The sequence below is a fragment of the Ammodytes marinus genome, assembly GCF_949987685.1.
Source record: "Ammodytes marinus genome assembly, chromosome: 1".
Lineage (NCBI taxonomy): Eukaryota > Metazoa > Chordata > Actinopteri > Uranoscopiformes > Ammodytidae > Ammodytes > Ammodytes marinus.
The window spans coordinates 24793823-24807054 of record NC_137230.1 but is presented as its reverse complement, the minus strand read 5'-3'; the positions used below and the strand labels follow the sequence as shown (position 1 = coordinate 24807054).

Sequence of the window (13232 nt, the reverse complement as noted above, 5' to 3'; positions counted from 1 at the left end):
TTTTGTCACTAGTGTTTTAGCAACGTGTGTGCTATTTCTAATATATACTATTACACTAAAATGTAGCTAACTCAACGTTAACTGTGTAATTGTTTACAGTGTTATTTGGTGAACTAGCGGCTGATAAAAACATTAATCGTTCAATCATTTAATGTTTGAAGCGTTGCGTTACGTTAACAGCGTGTTTATGTCGTTAGCTTGCTGGGTTCCCACTGCTATCAAAAAACGTTAATTTTGATTTCAAGCAAAAATAAACAAATGTACGGCTGGGAATGTCAGACTATGCAGTAAAATGACACACGTGATAACATTTAGTTGAGACTCTAATGAATCGCTACAAGTGTTAATGTTAAAGACAGCGGTACTTACTTTGGGCGCGACGCTACTTTAATCACAGACTGTTTAGTTTGTTCCCGTTAAAAAATTCAAACTGAAGCAGCGGAAACCACAAAGGAATGCTCCACGCCCATTGGCTGCTTCATGTGACGTCAGAATTTACGGCCGTTTTTCTCACAACAGTGCCACCATGTGGTAAGACTGCATTTAACATCGTTTCAAAATATTGAATTTCCTCAGGTTATAGTCTCCTCTAGGCTCTAGTAGTGCCAGGTTTGATGATTACAGTACTTACGGTCTACAAGTAGTGCAGCAAGTCACCTAAATTACACTGCCCGAGGCTTTATAATTGAATTGTCCAAAGAGTGGTAGTAGGGGTGGTAATAGCCTATCTCTTGACTAATTTTTCTGTAGTCCTCCTTTTCACGTATGCAACTGCTGCTCCAAGGTTGCTTGTTATTACAGTGGCACATATGAAGAAAGTGTTCCTACTGTATGTAAACATGATACTATTTGAGCCACATATAAGGTAGAGAAAATGTAGGCTATGTCAAGAGACTTCCTGGTAAAATAAAAAAATAAAGTATATAACTCAAAGCAAGTGCCATACTGTCATTTATTAGTTCCACTGACATTATACAGTAAGAATCAGAGGCTCAGGTTTCAATAATGCATTCCAGTAGAGTAACATTCATGCCTAATAAAAAAAGAAAAGAAAAATGCATCACAGAAAGGTAGAAAACATCACATGGCCTTTTATCTATGTGCAGCCCTTGTGCCACAGGTGTGATCTTACATGTTACCACAGACAAAATATGCATGCTCTCAGAGTTTGGACAGAAATTAATTTAAGAACTCACATCTGGCAAATAGAGGGCTTTTCTTTTGTAAAAACATATACAAAATAAATGTGGAAGAGTCACTGAAGTGGTGCTTTTTGATTTCCTATGCAAAGCTATAGGGAAAACACCTTCAAGATGCATTTTTTTAGGTGACAAAAAGAGTCACCTGTGCAGGAGTTGCTACAAATATGACCACAGGCTACTCGTCATTAAGCTGCTTACAATTGCATCAAGACAAGCTACAGGCATTGATAGAGTAGATCATTGAAAGAGTAGATCTGCTTCTTCCTCTGTACATTGTGAACACTAAAGGCAGACCAATTGTCCACTATCATGAACAGATGAACACATTCAATTAAATGTGCTTAAATGTTTGCCATTTTGACGTAATTTCATAACATAAAATGTACAAATTTGAGTGCAATATGTAACCCTTAAATGGGCCCAGGGATTACCTTAAATATTTTAAGCATCCTTCACACAGCCTGATTTAAAACAGCAATAACAGACAGTAAATCGAGTTGCCTTCAACATTGTATTTCTATACATTTTAAATTTTCAGCAAAGAGAAAACTAGTTTTATATTACTCCTAATCATGAAAATGTAAGAGCTGTACACAAAGGTAAACACTCCAACATATACGACCCACCTTGTTGTCAACACTATCAGGTCATGTGTCCTTGAAAAGTTGCCATATTGTTAAATAATATGGGTTTTGTCATTTCTGTCCATTAAGCTTACACAATTGCAAAAATGAACTTTGCACCAAAGCAGAGGTTAAAGGGTCATGCATTAGGGAATATTAAATTAATTAGAATTAAGAGTGTATGATGAGGATGCTATACCCTCTCGTTATCACTTCAATATACATGGCTTATCCTACCAAGCTATACTGTATGTGAACATCCCATTACTGCTGCTAAGGTAGTTTCATTCCCGTGGCAATCTTGATTGATGATGTTTCTGATAAAACAATTAAAAGAAAAAAAAGGTACAATAATGTTCTCCTGACAAAAGGCAACAAAAGCTACAGTGTTGCACCTTTCTTTCCTGAGAGCAAAGTGGCTCTGGTGATCCAGGGTCAGTGGCCAGTTCATAAAACCAATGTCTTCACTTTGACATCTGAAGCAAACTGGTCTGAGATCAGCACCCCTGATTAAGGATACAATATGAGTCGAGAATTACAGCTGGTTCCTTGTCAGTTAAACCCGTGGCCATTTTGGTAAACAAGCCTCAAATTAAAAACATCATAAACAAGAAAACATGCACAAGATTGTCTGGTTCTAAAACAAGCACACATACTGCAATACAAGCCAATCGAACAGTAGTTATTCATTTAGGAATAATTATTTGCATTTACTTCTGTTAATTCAGAATACCTGATAAGTCATAATTTTTCACAGTCAAAACAAGAATCAGTAAAGCCAGAAACTCTTTCTGAATATGTAAAGAATGAAAATGCATTGGCTGTGAATAAGTAGAAATGCCCTTCCTAAGAACTACTCCATATAATTGAACAACAGCTGGAGCACAGCTGTGCAGCTGAAACTGCTGCCAAATACATAATCTGTGGTGAGACTTAGTCTAGTAGCCGTCACATGAAGCTTGGTTTCTTTTGGAAGGCATCTTTTCAAGGCAATTAAAACTATTACAAGTGTTTCTGTTTCCCACTGATGTGATCCTTCCTTGAATTACAATAAGGGTGTTGAATAGGTTGAATGAGCTTCAGCACACAGAAAACTACATTTTCAAATTAACCTCAAGTGTAGAACTGTAAATCTTTGATTTTCCCCAAAAACATTTGAAGTCTAATTTTTCATTAAACTTCGGGCTTGAATAGAAGAGGGCAGCAGCTGCGGATACAAAAAGTGGTCATCCTCAACCAGAATATGTTGGAAAAACAAGAGTGGGCATCAAAAACAGAGGGGAATAAGATGCATATCATGTGATTATGATGTGTACTTTTGATGCTTTGAGAGGTTCCCCCATCCCTCTCCTTTCAATCGTTTTGATCCTCCTGCTGCGTCTCGTTTACTTTTGCTCCTCGATTTCTCGTTTGACTTCCGCTACATAATGATGATCCTTCCCATGAGCCATCTCCATTATGGCGATTGCCTGAAGACAGAAAAAAACTAATTTAAAATTAATTAAAGACACCATATCTTTGTAACACACCAATTGCAAATAATATGTGGTTAACTCCAAACACATCTGAACAGCGTAGGAAGTGGTCAATTGAATCGTCTCATCTCTCAATTTCTTTAACTTTACAAAGTATTCGGGCTGCAGTTGCCTTTTAAAGCTTATTTGTCTCTTCCCCAGTCTTTGGAACCAACAGGATTACACCAGCTGACCTGAGGTCTGTCACTGTACCTTCTTCAGAGCTTTGACTCCTTGTTTCTTCTTCTCCAGCCCCAAATAAAGACGACCCAGTTTCAGATACATAGATGCCACATTCAGAGAGTAGGCTGGGTAGTGAACACTGCAAAGGGAACATGATTCATACATCAAGCAGTGCCAGGAGAGGAAACAAGATACAATCCATAATTCATTACATTTGGTTTGGTTGTAGTGTGACAAGAGTTCCAAAACCTATCAAGCTGAGAGAGTACAATAGTAAATGATAGGGGTGGTAAAAAAAAAAACGATTCGTGTAAAAATCGCAATTCCCATCTTCTGCGATATTAAAATCGATTTATGAATTGCAAAAATCGATCAAAGAAAATAAACATTTTAAATGTATTCATTTGTATTTTGCTGCAGCTGGTAATGTTGACTTGACTTAGAATCACATGCATTACAAGTTTCACATTAAAATAGACTTAAATTAAGATAGATAAGACAATTTAATTTGCTTTATTGCCATAATTTTCCACAGCGCCTTGTAGCACACAGTGGACTGGAGTAGATCCCGAAATCCTCCTTTGAACTGAATGAAGAAATCTATTTTGAATCGAATCGTGACCCCACAAATCATAATCAAATGATATTGCACAAAAGGAACTTAATAGAACATGCATTGTTGTGTACTGTATATACAGTATATATTGTTGTTATGACACTTCATGTATTTTGTAAAGTATGAAGAAAACATTAATAACAGTATTCTTGGATGCAAAGTATAGATAAAATAAAATAATGACATCACGGAAATAGACATTTAAATCCCAAATCTTACAATAAATTATAGTTTATTACAGACATGAATACACCCTGCCTAAATAAAATGCCCTTCTGCTTAGTTCCCTGTTAGATTGGACACAAATTTGCTCAGTGTGATTTTAATGGTTAAAAATGTTTAAAGCAGCTCAGTGTGTCTAACCTTACACTTCTCCAGACCTCTGCACACATCAGACAAAAGTTGACAAGTGAGATTAAATTCTTGCTTATGATAGATCCTTGCCTCTGACAGGGATCTATCATAAGTGCATTACCGCCTCCCTGTAGATCGCTTACAGATTCATTTACCTATATGGATGAATGATCTTCTCTCCGTAGCTCATAGCTCCATCCCAGTCCTGCATGTAGAGGCACACGCCCATGGCCTGATACATCATGTGCAGCATGTAGACGTTAGTGTCTGCAAATATGGTTCCCATCTTCTCCTGGCTGAGCTCACATATCTCCAGCAGCTCACTGGGGGGTGCCAGAGAGTCAAGGAATAATGACACAAACCAATGTAGAAGTGAAAGGTTGTCATCGATAAAGGAAGAAGACAAACTGACAGACAGAGAGGGAGAAGACTACAGCTTTAAAAAAAACAAGAGGATATTCTTGTAGTGTTTGGCTCTCCTGAACTCCTCAATGACATTCTTGGCGTATTGGACCATGGACTGGATCTCCTCTAGCTCTGGCGGGGACTTCAGCTTCCTGATCTCCATTTTTTCGTTGTCCTAGAGACAGATAGAACGAAAACATCAGAACAGTTTTTCAGTAGATCATTTTAAGTAAGCAGTTGTAACACTGGACTATCAAACATGTCTGGCAGATATGGACAGTAGAATATTATGAAGTGCGTATATTTCTCAAACGCATACAAATCACAAAAGGTGGCCCTCTCTGTTCTTGTCTTTTAATAGTATGGAGCATTGAAGTTAACTTTGATAGTTAAAGTGCAGCTTTAAACACACGAAAGCAGTCAAACAAACAAAAGAAACGTCAGCCCTTATATCAACAAAGTAACAACAAAACTCAATACATTAAGGTCCAAACCTTAATAAAGGTGTAAGACACAAGCCAATGGTACCTTAGACTTGCTGGTGCACTCGGTACACTGGCACGTGAAGAAGTAGGAATCTAACAACCTCTCTTTCCTGTCCTCTGTTGGATAGAGCAGGTCAATGTAACTGTTAAAGATCTACGGAGACAGAAACAGAGAGAGGACGATTTGGGTAATAAGCAGCTGTAATTCTTTAATAATTGTACTGTATATTGCAATCAAAGAGAACCATCTCAGCTGCTAGATGATTTCAGGGTTAACTTACCTCCTCTCCAGGGTTTATGTCTTGCACAGCTCTGACCTCGGCTACTGTGCCTTTGTAGGTCACTATGACATTAGGACTACAGCTGTGATTCATCAGTGCTACACTAGAAAGAAAAAAAGGAAGCAGGGGAAGTAGAAAGGTTAAAAAATGTGTGATTAAAGCATTACATTAAACAGCTTTATTATGGTGGGAGTGGACTACATGGTGGTTTATGTATATGCTACACTGGCTATAAAAAATTGTGAAAGGCTAAAATAATTTAGCGAATCAGAAGCAGCTGAGAAAAACAGGTTGAGCAGGTTAAAAACTAAACAGTGTGGATGTAATGAGACCAACAATAGAAGGAGTAAGAAACAGCAGAGTTATGAATTACACCGATTAATGAAACAATGATGACATGTTGACATGGACTACTTACTCTGGAAAAACAGCTGATCCCAGATGGGAGAGCTCCTCATCCTCTATGGTGAAACCATTACAGTTAACCTGAAAACAGGAAAAGAAAGACAACAGGAGAGAGGAGGAGGGGAAAACAAACAAACAGATTGAGAGAGATAGAGAACAGCAGGGTGAGTCATATGATAATGTAACGTGCATCACTGTGCTCTAGTCGTCTGTGCTGTAACACCCAGGAGGAGGAAATCTGCTAGTGGAGATTAAATGTAGCTGTTGAATAAGAAGCCAAAAAGGCTGCTGGTCTAGCACAGAGAGGAATGAGACAGCAACATTGGCAGATGGATGAAATTAAATAATTTATTTAATAATAAAATCTAAAAGGTTAATATAAAGAGCTAATAAACAGGGTGTGTATTTGTGTGTGTTTGTGTTGCACCCCTTCCAGAGATCAAGAAAGATCAAGGCCAGTCTATGTGTCAGCCATGTGATGCTCTCCTAACCAATATTACAACAGAAACAACACACACCTAACCACAGATGGTGGATACTTTTAGGAACATGTTTAATAAGGCATGTGGTAAAGTGTCTATAAATCCAGGTACTGGATCCGTTTTCTACTTCATGTAATTATTATTTGGTCATTTGTGAAAAGCTTTTTTGTTCAGTGCTAAGTGAAATTACAGCATGCACCGTTTAGGTGGTTGGTGAGCAAAACAGCTGTGCCTTAATGATTACAGGTTAAGTGGCGAAAAATTCCATCGAAAAGTCTCTAGTTTTCTTTGCAATACAGGGATGACCTATCCATTCTTGCTGGAAATAAAACCAACACAGTACGTGACACTGAAGATACTACAACAGAAAGCTTCAACATCCTATGATCCAAATAAACTTTATTTAGCGTTCACCAATGTTACCTGTGCAAAGAGTTCTGTGAGAGCCTGTTCATCAGGGAGGTCACTGATGTGTTTGGAGTAGAAGTGGTGAATTGCTACTATGTCTGCCTGGTTCATCTCGTCCTTCTCATCGTCCATCTTATCTAAATCTGAAGGCAAAAAAAGGCATTTAAACCAACAGAAAAATAACAAGGAGACAGAGAGAAGACGACAAAGGAATTTATAAATGTTCCTTCTAGCATCAGGTTAAAATGTCCACTTAGCAAACAAGACAACATCTCAAAATCTAAAGCTTCGACATTTGAGGGAGATTGCTGAACACACTGGGCCTACCAATGCGATTAACATTTTATCTTAATGTTCCATTTTAGAGAAGACAGATTACGATAGGGAATACCAAAAGAGTACCTAAATTAGTATTTCCCTCAAGGACCAACCAGGGGAAAAAAGTTGAGTGTAATTTTAAGGAATGGTGCATGAGGATCCATACAACAGTTTTAAAGTCTGGAAATGGCAATTACTGGTAATAGGGATTAGAAAAAGGGACAAACAATAAGTGACAAAAATAAATAATACAATATAAAGCTGGCTATGCATCTACAACTCCATTACCATTATTGTGACAAACTCTTTGGCTCCTTAGTAAAACCAACCAGTGTTAGGAGTAGAGTATGCAGTTGCTTTATGCCATGTGTCACTGTCAGTCACACAGACTGGTGGCAGCAGGCAGCAGCTGGGCACTGAATTGCTTTGTGTGCATGAGAGACAGGTGTGAAGGTTAATTCTGTGACAATCCTCTGTTGACACATCTGAGCCTGCAACAACGACACAGACTAAATGATATTACCTAATGGGGCAGAGAATGCTGTTCATGGGTTGATTACGTGGAGCACAGTCTTGTTTTTGTGTGTTTTGACAAATGTGCATGCATGTTCAGGACTTTACTCCCACTGGAGTTATTTTTCATCTAAAATGCCACATAGAAAAGAGAACGCTTTAAAGGCGCTATAAATCTTTTTGTCGCTCAACGTCATGAAGGACACAGTATAGTTCCTTTGTGTAGTTAAGGGTTGGCATACAGCATATCGAGTACATCTTTTTAACACCTAAGAGCTTCTCAGTAAAATCAGTCTACCAGTTAAGATGTTGGAGTACCTTGCTCAAGGCACAGTGGAGGCAGTTTTTAAAGGAGAGGAACACATGAAATTACATCAGTCAGAGGCTTGGGATTTGAGTCCCAGCGCTGCGCAGAGTTAGAGTGAATGAAAGAGACAGAACCAGGGCTGGAGGCTACAGCAGAGGATATTAATAGACACACTGCTACAACTGCAGAGGCACAGAAAGACCACACACACACACACATACTTACACAGTGTTCCATGTAACTAACAGTGCACAGAAATGTAACTAGCAAGCTAATTTATTCATATATATTACACACACACACACACACACACACCTACTTACGGGACTCAAACTCTCGGAGCAGTAGTACCCTTTCTGAAGTGGTGCGCCCTGTTGTGACTTTCTGCAATGTGGAAAACAGTCAGAAACAAGGAAATTAACAATAAAATGTATTATAGCAAACTGTTTTTTTTCTCCTCATAAGACTTTGTGGCCTGTTAAGAAGTCAGTTCAAGCAATATGAAAACAGAGGTGGAAACGAGTAACTTGCTCTGATGTACTTGTTTCTTTGTTAGATGGCTCATAATTTCAATTCCTTTCTGAACTGAAATAAATAAATAGCAAACACATGCCACCCATGATCCTCCTTCGACACATCTTGTGCAAAAGTACACAAATTAAACTGAGATCACTTAAGTCATAGCATTCCTGCTTCAGAGACTCACAGTTGGTTTATTGCACAAAATTCAAGCTGATAAAATGAATGAACTTATAATTGAGTTAGACACTTATGTTTAATTACCTCGCCTTAAAGTTTGTTTGAATGTTCCAAACGTTGTGTTGACTTTGTGCTCACATTCTCTCACGGCTACTTCAGCTTTCAAACACACAATTTTCCTTTAACTCAATACCAGGAAATGATGTAACTAATAACAGAAGGAAGATGTCTTATTGTCTTTACCTTAATTCAGACTTTCTGTAATATTATCTCACATATATACCTCGCTTTGCTTGCTTTTATAATGCCACATCCATGTCGTTCCCAATAAATACTGTATCACTGAACGTTGAAAAATGTCTTCTTTTAATTACTTTACCTGTTTCGCGATGAGTCTCGCCACCAGTCTGACAGTCTCCGATGGACACCAGTTTTCCCCGTAGGCCACCATTGCTACACACTCCAGTTTATGCATGGGCCAATCACTTCTCTGTATAAATAGAAAGACACAGAGATAACAGACAGTTAGTTACCCTGCGGTATAAAGCAAGTATTTTCACATGCTCCTCTTCATGCAAGAAACATGTGGATTCATGCAAAGGGCTCCAAGAAAATAATACATCACCGGTTACATAAGAACATTTTGTCTGTAAAAATCTAACACCTTATTCTCTTTTTCCTTCCATTTGAAAACAGATAGCAAGAATTAGACCCAGCTGAGAACTGAGATCTAGTAAATTGTGAAAACGGGCAACAAGTCCTCCATGAAAAAAATCACATAAAGAGGCAGGAAGCACTCTTACCTGACAGTCGACATTGCAGTAGTAGGCCTGCTTACATTTGCCACACTTAAAAAGGTCTTCTCTCCTGTAATGACATGGACACAAAACACATTACTACACTGCATCCATGATAAGTGGACCGGTGTGACCTTTTGTAAGAAGGATTCATATGTTTCCATCTAGATGAAATAATGGTGTTTCTCCGGGGAATTCATCTTGACCCAATGTTGTCCTTCGGGTTGACATGGGAATGAATTAAAACTTCTTACTGACAAACCTCTCATCCAACAACTGCTACATTCATTGTTAAACCAAAGGTGATGTATGGGACATTTGTTTTAGTCCTGTGACTGAGAAAAAGTGTGACACAGATGCACAACACATCAGCCCAAACACCAACAGAAGGGAGAGAGTTGCCAAAAGTTTTTGATTTTATTCTGAGGTGTTTCATCTGCTTTAGACTAAAGGCCCGTCAACACCATAGATGTTCCCATAAGGTTCCAAGCCATTCCTACAATAAATTCCTGACGGTTTTCACCCAAAATAAGGGGTATTTTTGTAACACAGGGGATTAATGATCACTATAACAGCAAGAGACGCAAACGCAAACTTGGATGGTTTTCCTAATTGTATAGGAACACAAACACGCAAACACACACCTCTGGCCCTCTCATATTTGGGCGCCTGCTCTCTTGGGACACATGGACAACTATATTTAGCACCCTAACCTTTTACTGCTGACTAATCTTAGCAGCAGCCAGGGTAGGACGCATGCGTGTACATGAAAGTGTGAGAGTGTGTGGACAGATAATGTCAAATAAACTCAAAAGAGTGTCATGTATAGCTCTTTGGTGCATCCTATTTCAACAAGTAGAGTAGGCAAAGAGGAGGGCTTAACAACAAAAAGGACTAATGTAACCTTTCGGGACATTTTTTACCCCATTATGCCAAAATACACAATTCACTATGAATGTAGCAGGCTGGCCTTTCCCTTCTTCACCATTTACTGGTGCAAGCATGAGCAGAAAACTGCCAACATGACTAAAATGTATGTTATAATTCTCTTCTAATCTTAAATAAGTACAACTTCATAAGTAATGAAGACAGACCCTTAGGCATATACCATGCAGAAAGCAGGTTTCCTCCCTTTTTAAGTGTATAAGCAGGTTAAGGATTTCTATGGATAAACAGAGGCTGGCTGACAACCTGTATGTTTGTGTGGCCTATTCATGGCTGTGTGCTAGCATTGCAGAGTTGTTCAACATGCAGGAAAAGCCAGCTGTTTACATGTTGTCCGTCTTTAAAAGGCAGCAGTGAGGTGGTAGTGCGTGAATCATGCTGGCATGTAGGCTATTCAAGACTCACCCTACTCTGCAGTGCTACACACATTCAGCAGGTGAGCTGACCCATTTCAGTGTGCACCGGCGGAGGTTGGTGTCAAGAGGTGCACAAGCTAACCTAGCTAGTGGTCGAGGTTAGCCGGGAACACCACACACTACCGGACATTGTTTTTATTGTTGTTGTGTTTTTTTTACCATGCGGATATGCGACCTGCCTGGAGATAACTGTCATGGAGGTAAGGTGTGTTACCTGGAGAAGCAGTTCTCACAGTGGGCTGCCCTCTCATTCACCGTCAACACGTAGCAGTATGCGGGGCACGCGAACACCAGCTCCCCCACCGTGAAGTGCCTGACCGCCCGCAGGCCTCTGCCCCTCTCCGGGCTCAGGAACCTCTCCGTGCCCTCTATCCCTTCGTTCGTCATAGTTTTCTCTGTTTACGGTTCCTCGGTCAGATGCTGCTGCCACTGACCACCACCTGGATTCTGTTCGGTGCTTTCAATCAGCTGCAGCCGAGAGCTCTTTCTTGCTCTGAGCTTCTCCGTGTGTGTCCGATGTGGCTCTAGTCGCCCCCTTCTGGAGAGGCGAAGACACGCACATACTATGCGGGATCCGTGGTCTCACAAGAAAATTAATTTAATTTTGAATAAGATAAAAGTATCAAGTTGCTAAAAATGATATGAAAAACAAATATTCAGCAAGATAACAGTGATCTGGTCAATTATATGGCCAAAATACAATAGCCTACTACTATGTAGCCTACTTTTTAATTATTTAGGTTGGACTCTAAAGTTCCAATAAAGAGAAGCATAGGCCCTACTATGGTTCAGACAATGCTTACACATAGCAAGAAAAAAAAATATCTTGTGATTCAACATAGGCCTACTGTGCTACGGTTTTGTGAGTTCACAGATGTTGACTTGCCTAGCTTATCATCCATCATCAGTGTGCAACTGAACGCATACTTAACGGCTGAATGGGAGCTGCTCTGCGCAGCCAGGTTTCCAATATTTTTTTTTCCAAGAGAGCAGACTGTCACATCAGCATACTTATGCCCATGGTTTTTTTTTTCATGTGGGGGAAACACAGTAGCCTTCAAAACATTTCAGTTTCCGTTTTCTCTCGTTATAGTACAAAATAGAATTTGGGACAACATATGATAAATTGTTTGTCCATGGACATTGCCTGTGTTAATATGTTCATGCATTACAAATGTGTCACAACATTAACTATATTGGTTTTGCTCCTGTATCCACTGTAACCTATTGAAAATACATACACTGTGTGCACAATTATTAGGCAAGTTGTATTTATGAGGATTCATTTTATTATTGAACTACTACAGTGCTCTCGGTCAATCCAAAATGTTAATGAACCTAAACCTGAATGTTTACGAAAGTAAAAGTGAGGTTTCGTCTTTCTTACGAGAATATATATATGTTTTGCTATTATTAGGCAACTATTAGTATGCAGAATTATTATGCAACTAAATAAAAAAAAGAAAATTTTCCCATCTCACTTGTTTATTTTCATCTGTTAAAGTGAGAATAATAAAACAACTCAAAATTTACAAATACAAATTTCCGACATGTCAAAAAAACAGTGACCAATAGCCACCCTTCTTTTCAATAACTGTCACAAGCCTTCCATTCATGGAGTTTGTCAGTTTCTTGATCTGTTGACGATCAACTTTTTGTGCAGCAGCAACCACAGCCTCCCAGACACTGTTCCGAGAGGTGTACTGATTTCCTTAACTGTAAATATCCCGTTTAAGCAGGGCCCACACAGGTTCTCAATAGGGTTTAAGTCAGGTGAGGAAGGGGGTCATGTCATTATTTTTTCATCCTTAAGGCCTTTACTGGCTAGCCATGCAATTGAGTACTTCAATGCATGTGATGGAGCATGGTCCTGTATTAAAATCGGGGTCTTCTTGAAAGATGCAGACTTTTTCCTGTACCACTGCTTGAAGAAAGTGTCTTCTAAAAACTGGCAGTAGATTTGGGAGTTGATTTTGAGGCCATCTTCAACCCGAAAAGGTCCAACTAGCTCATCTTTAAAGATACTAATAGTTGCCTTTAAAGATGAGCTAGTTGGACCTTTTCGGGTTGAAGATGGCCTCAAAATCAACTCCCAAACCTACTGCCAGTTTCTAGAAGATACTTTCTTCAAGCAGTGGTACAGGAAAAAGTCTGCGTCTTTCAAGAAGACCATGATTTTTTTGCAGGACAATGCTCCATCACATGCATCGAAGTACTCAACTGCATGGCTAGCCAGTAAAGGCCTTAAGGATGAAAAAATAATGACATGACCCCCTTCC

The 13232-nt window shown here is 39.1% G+C and overlaps 1 protein-coding gene across 1 annotated transcript; it reads right to left on the bottom strand.

Annotated features, from left to right (window-relative positions):
- Positions 1 to 984: 984 nt before the first annotated feature.
- Positions 985 to 11408, bottom strand: smyd2a (SET and MYND domain containing 2a). The gene is made up of 12 exons (XM_080040286.1): positions 11168 to 11408; positions 9599 to 9662; positions 9175 to 9285; positions 8420 to 8480; positions 6974 to 7101; positions 6082 to 6149; positions 5664 to 5766; positions 5426 to 5536; positions 4952 to 5072; positions 4648 to 4822; positions 3553 to 3661; positions 985 to 3294 (listed from the first exon to the last, which is right to left on the bottom strand). Exons 1-12 carry the CDS (start codon positions 11338 to 11340, stop codon positions 3211 to 3213), a joined length of 1308 nt encoding a protein of 435 aa, XP_079896412.1. The 5' UTR covers positions 11341 to 11408; the 3' UTR covers positions 985 to 3210.
- Positions 11409 to 13232: the final 1824 nt, after the last annotated feature.